The sequence below is a fragment of the Akebia trifoliata genome, chromosome 14 (assembly GCF_017979445.1).
Source record: "Akebia trifoliata isolate Shusen 1 chromosome 14, ASM1797944v1, whole genome shotgun sequence".
Classification (NCBI taxonomy): domain Eukaryota; kingdom Viridiplantae; phylum Streptophyta; class Magnoliopsida; order Ranunculales; family Lardizabalaceae; genus Akebia; species Akebia trifoliata.
Window position 1 is genome coordinate 21,558,204 of NC_141388.1, and position 6,340 is coordinate 21,564,543.

At 36.9% G+C, this 6,340-nt stretch overlaps 1 protein-coding gene across 1 annotated transcript; it reads right to left on the reverse strand.

Moving 5' to 3' along the window:
• Window positions 1-1,321: 1,321 nt before the first annotated feature.
• LOC147386539 (uncharacterized) lies at window positions 1,322-1,729 on the reverse strand. Its single transcript, XM_086424567.1, has one exon. It carries the CDS (start codon window positions 1,727-1,729, stop codon window positions 1,322-1,324), a length of 408 nt encoding a protein of 135 aa, XP_086280693.1.
• Window positions 1,730-6,340: the final 4,611 nt, after the last annotated feature.

The following is a 6,340-nucleotide window of genomic DNA, read 5'->3' on the forward strand; positions in this document are numbered from 1 at the left end:
ATACCCTTTTGGGTTTTTAAAGTACCGGTAGTTTTTATCTTGCCATAGTTCTGATTCTTGTACTCATAGCGCACTTTCAAATTTTCAATATGCCCTTTCAGACTATGCTTGTATTTTCTTTATATTTTTATACTATCATTCTTGCTTAGAGTGTCTGTGTCTTTGTGGCTTGGTGACTCAAGTTGAACTGTGAGATCGGTGATTCTATTCTTGTAATGGTGCTCTTTCTTGAGTGATCGATCTAGATTCTCCTATCAATTTTTTCAACGACTTCTTGTGGCTTGGTAACTCAAGTTGAGCTGCGAGATCGGTTACTTTACACTTCAAGATATTTTTTTAAAATATTCGATCTAGATTTCCTATCGAATCTTTCAACGACTTATAACACTTGAGGTTCGGATAGAGCTACAAGATCGATGATGTTTTCATGTCATATTGCCATTGTCGCGATGATACCTTAAACCATTCCCTGATCTGAAAGGACTTTTAGTAGGATGAAACGTTGGCTTAAGTTAAGGGTATTAGAAATACAAAAAGATGTTATGGTCTAGGTCAATCTGAAGTGGGCTAGACATAGGGATTTGTCTATTTTTATTTCGAAAATATGATCTATGTCTCTTCCCAATGTCTTTCAAACTTGTTTAGACTGGAGGCTTGGGTTTAGTTTAAGATCAAGTGTCTGAGTTTTTGACTTTTTTGATTTGTTTTGTAATTTTAACAATTCACAGTTTATCCTCATGCAGGCATTAAGTAAATTGGCTCTTTTGTGATGTTAACTTGCCTTAGTCTTAGGTTTAATAAATGAATGTGATGGCTCAAAAGGATTGACTAGAGTTGGATAGTTATCTTTAGGATAACAAAGATGGCATTTCGTTATCTCAAGGTTAGATCTCAGGCATAGTATGTCTTCACTGTGTCGGCATTGATCGGTTGATAGAAGACTTCTCTATCCATCTCAGTGAGGATTATAACTCCTTTCATCATCACCTTTTGTACGATAAATGGTTCATTGTAGTTTGGTCAAAATTTTCCTCTAACGTCTTTTTGGATTGGTAGAATCTTCTCCAAGACAAGGTTTCCTAGCGAGAACTCTCTAGATTTGACTTTTTTATTGTAGGTACGAGCTATTCATGATTGATAGATTTGTTCATGGTAAATGACTACAAGATGTTTTTCTTCAATCAGATTTAACTAGTCAAATCGAGTTTAAATCCATTCGACTTTATCCAATTCTGATTCTTTCAAGATTTGGAGGGAGGGAATCTTGACTTCTATGGGTAAGGTTGCTTCCATTCCATATACTAATGAGTAAGGAGTCGTCCTAGTTGAAGTCTTGAATGAGGTTCAATAGGCGTGAAATACAAAAGGCAATATGTCGTGCCAATCTTTGTATGTAAGTCATATTCTCGATGATTCTCTTGATGTTTTTGTTGATTGCCTCAACGGCTTCATTCATCTTGGGTCTGTATGGGTTGTGATAAGTGATTTGGAAGTCTTCACACATCTTTATCATATTCTTGTTCTTGAAGTTTTTGGCGTTGTCAGTTACTATTCCGCTAGAAAGCCCATATCGGTAGATGATGTTGTTTTTGACTAACTTCAGGATGTTGCTTTTGGTGACATTAGCATATGATGCCACTTCTACCCATTTGGTGAAGTAATCGATAGCGACTAGGATGAAACGGTGCCCTTTTACAGCTTTCGGTAAGATTTGTCCGATGACGTCCATGCCTTAGAGTGAGAAGGGCCAAAGGTCACAATATGTAATTCTAAAGGTGGAGCATTGATCTTGTTGGCATAAATCTGGTACATATGGCATTTTCGAACATGTTGATAGCAGTCACTTTCCATTATTATTTAGTAATACCCCATCTTCATGATCTTTTCGGCTAGTATGTGACCATTCATATGGGGTCTATAGATTCCACCGTGCACAATCTCGATTAGTCGTTTTGCTTATGCTTCTATTACGTATTGGAGTAGGACTTCGTGATGTGACTTCTTGTACATAATACCGTTACTCAAGAAGAATTGGCCTGCTAATTTTTCAATGGTCCTTCAATCATTTGACTTTGCATCCGATGAGAGGGATCAATCTTCCATGTATGCCTTTATGTCTGAGTACCATGGCTTTTCTTCTGGTTCTTTTACTTAGACAGGTAGACAATAGGCCAACTTATCTTGAATTTTGATCTTAATGGGGTAGATGACTAGGTCTTTCAAGATGTTGATAATGGAAACGAATGTAACTAGTACAGCTACAAATTGATTCTTAGGTCTCGGCATGTATGTGAATGAAATCATATCGTCCACATAAACTTTCATTTTCTTATGGATTATGTTATGGAATAATACGGTCAACATTGATAAGTTGCCCCTATGTTTTTTAACCCGAATGACATAACTTTGTAGTGGAAAGTGCCCCAGGATGTGAAGAATGCGATCTTTTCCTAGTCTTCTTCTACCGTTTTTATCTAGTTATATCTCGAGAATCTGTCCATGAATGAAAACATGACGTTCTCTGTTGTAGTATCGTCTAGAGTGTCGATATGGGGTAGTGGAAAGCCATCCTTAGGACTAACCTTGTTCAAGTCCCGATAGTCAATATACATGCTTACCTTTCCATCTTTTTTAGGTGGTGGGACAACGTTAACTAGCCATTCAGGGTATGTAGAAACTACGAGGAATCCTGCTTGGAATTACTTTATGATCTCGTCCTTGACCTTGAGGGTCCATTATGGTTTCAATCTTACCAATTTCTACTTGATTGACTTGTTTCTTTAAGTGATTAGTAGTTTATAGACGACAAAATCTATGTCTAACCCAAGTATGTCTTTGTATGACCATGCAAAGACGTCTTGATAATTTTATAGTAATTTGATCATTTATTTCTTTTACTGATGTGTTAGTAAGATTCCGATCTTGACGATTCGTGGGTCCTCTTCGGTACAAAGATTGATTGAATCTGTATCCTTAATGTTTGACTGAACATCTTTCTCGTGACGTTCTACCAAGTCTTTGATTTGTTTAGGCGGTTACTCCATTTCGTCCTCAGACTCTTCTTCGATCCCCATGAGGTCAAAGTCGAGTTCAAGATCAAAATCATACTCGTCCCTTTCAAACTCTGTTCTATCTGGGTACTCATTTGATTGAAACAAATTCCTTAAAAACTATTTTTTTGATTTTTAGAAAATATTTTTTTTTTGTAATTTTGAAAGATTTTTGATTTTTTGATTTTTTGAGATGTTTGATTTTTTTAATTTTTGAGGAATATTTGATTTTTTGTTGCTTTTTGGATATTTGAAATAAGAAGAACAATCATGTAGATTCATTAGTAAAAATAGGGAGCCCTCAAAATAATCTTTCCTCGAGGACGAGGGCTCGTTAGGATCTTCGGGCAAATTAAATTTGTCTAACGACGTTTTTTTAGGCAGTAGTAGCCTCAAAGGTTAAAGGGAATTCTTCCCAATTGTGCAAGACTACCCCTTTTTTGATGGGGTGGATGAGGTGGGAAGGTGGTTTCTTTAGAGGTTTGGAGATGACTATTACCTACGGCTGATTGCTGTTAGAGTGGGCTATGGTCCCTCCCAAGCTCAACGGGATGATGATTGATTCCCAGTCAATGCTAATAGGGAAAAATGTTTCATTCTTTTTGCTTCCAATGACTTCCACTTTTGTAGGCCCTTTTGTTGTTTCTTGTAGACTCTCGTTGGAATCCCCATTGAACAAGAAGTCAATACCTTCCACGAGGGATGGTCGGGACTCATCAACTGAGTTTTCTTAAATATTCTTGGACTTGAGACTTATAATTCTTGGCTTTCTAGCTGGCTTTGGTGGCAATTATATTCTGATAAGTTGTCGGGTTTGGCTTGTGATTTCAAAAAGCTGACATTGATGTGAGGAAATTTACCTATATTCTAGATATTTGGTTCACGATTTTGTTTTCTAGCTAATCGAAGTTCCCTCTTCCTGTTGTTCATATCTGATATATCCTTTTTGTAGGCCGGAATCCCAAATCGAAGTAAAGGACGTGTTTCTTTGCTACAACTAGTGTGACCTTCTCTTTTCCTCTCGGCCCTAACCCTTATTTGAGTCGGTAACCTGTTTTCTTCAAGACTTGTCAAATCATTAGATTTGTCCTTGATAATTCTGCTTTTACTTTTTCTATTCCCTTCTCGACATAGTTAACGGTAATGAATTGGTAGGAATGGTACAATTCCTTATCCTTTTTTAATTCTATGTCTATAAAAGGAGCATCCAAAGCTCTCCCAACGAAATTAGATTTTCTGCTAGGACTGATATCATTCTCTGTCCTATGATAAACTAGACTCTCTGGTACAAAGAGGAAGGTACTTCCCTGTAATGTGGATCCATGGCCCTCCCAATAGCATGTTGAACATCGTCGATATTTCCATGACCTCGAATGTTACTTGAAATGTATAAGGGCCTATAGTGATTGGTAAGTCCATTTCTCCTAAGAATCCCTTCTTGAATTATCAAAATCTCGGACAACCTTATTGTTGGGTTTTACATGTAACCAATCAACATTGTGTTTGTAGAAGGTTTTTAGGGGACAGACATTGAGAGCCGAGTCATTGTCGATTAGCACTCTGGCAACCATCATGCCCTTGCACATGACTATGATATTTAAAGTTCGACGTGCCCCCGTCCCTCCAGCACGAATTCGCTCTCTGTGAAGACAATAGGATTGGGAGCCATGATCTGACCAACCGTTTACTTTAATTATGCGAGCGAAGTGGTCATATGTACGTGCGAATTTCCTATGACTCTCAACAGTATTTTTTGGTGTTCCTCTGATTTTTGCAAAATACCAAAATACTAATCTAAATTGATTGTTTATTTAATTGGTCCACTATATTATGCTCACTCTTTTGAATAAACTTAATGAAGTTTACTACATCTTTATTCGACACTTTCACCTTTCCTATTTCTTGTCATCTTCATCCATCTTGCCCTTTTCTTTTTCTCTTCATCCGCTGTCCCTTTTGCTATTTTTTTCTCTTCAATTTTTATTCCTTTCACTGGTACCCTTTGCCACTTCCCTACTTTTGCCATATGACCAATATCAGCTACCATTGCCTTTTTCATTTTTTTGACCCTTATCAATGTGATGATAATTGTCTCGTAACTCCATAGGACTGCTTGGTTAGAGCTATATGGTATTGACTTTGGTGAGCGTATAGTTATTAGGGATCGGTCGAGTTTTATGTTAAGGATAAAGGGTGGTGATTGTGATTTGGATGTTGTGGTAGTGGAAGGAATTATTTGAGGGGCTGATGAAGTATAAGGAATGATGAGTAGCGATCATGAGGATGTAATGTAGGGTATGTGAAGGGGTAGTCAGGTCGAATTTTAAGGAGTTGGCGATGTATAGGTGTAGACACCCCATTATTGCATTTGCCTAATTCGACAATTTGTCACCCGATTTTGGTATTCCTAATGATAAATATAAAAGAACTCGAAGACTTGTGAGTACTGCTTGATTCGTTCCGTTTCTAGTCTTTTCATCCCCCCTACTCGTCACTACTTGACCTAGAAATTTACGCACGCTTAGGATCGTTACACCCTACACCCGACTTAGCATGCATGTACGCATAAGTTCGTTACACAATTCGATAACTTAGAGACCTTGCAACGCTAGAAAAATATAATTTTAGAATTTAGAAATACTCACACAGTGACTAAAAAAAACCTTACGATAAAATTAAAAAAAAAATCTATAAAAATTATAAAAATGACGAAATATGTAAAAGTACCTCCATTGCAATCAAATAAAAATGTAATTTAAAACATCAAATTAAATTTCAAATCAAAATATCGACTAAGATAAAAAAAAAATTTCGAAATCAACCAATCGGAAGGAAAATTAAATCAACCAATCACGACTCATTGGTGGAGAGTTACCGTAGTACGAGTAGCATAGGATCCCCCTCTCTCATTCTTTTAAAAAATAAAAGAAAAAAAAATTCAAAAATAAAAAAAAGAAGAAGAAATCACGTTTCTTCTTCTTCCCCACGTGTTCCACTTCTTCTTTTCCAACTTCTCTCTTCACCCACACAACACCCCCTTTCTTCCCCACTCCTTCTCCCTACTCTCTCCCTCTCTCCCTCTCTCACATTTTGATGAGGAACACTATTATAAAAGAGAAGGGAAGCAACGAATTAAATGAGACATATTTTTTTGCTTAGCTACCATTAAAAAAAAAAACCTACAACTTTTTTTTTCTCTCCATTTTAAAAATCTGTTGTGGTCTCCCTCATTTCCACGTTTTCTTCTCTAACATTCCTTCCTCTCTCTACCTTGCACCTCTACCCTTCCC

Bases quoted from the DNA above. Each gene is read 5' to 3' on its own strand.
- LOC147386539 (XM_086424567.1), bottom strand. From the start codon at position 1,729: ATGGACGTCATCGGACAAATCTTACCGAAAGCTGTAAAAGGGCACCGT.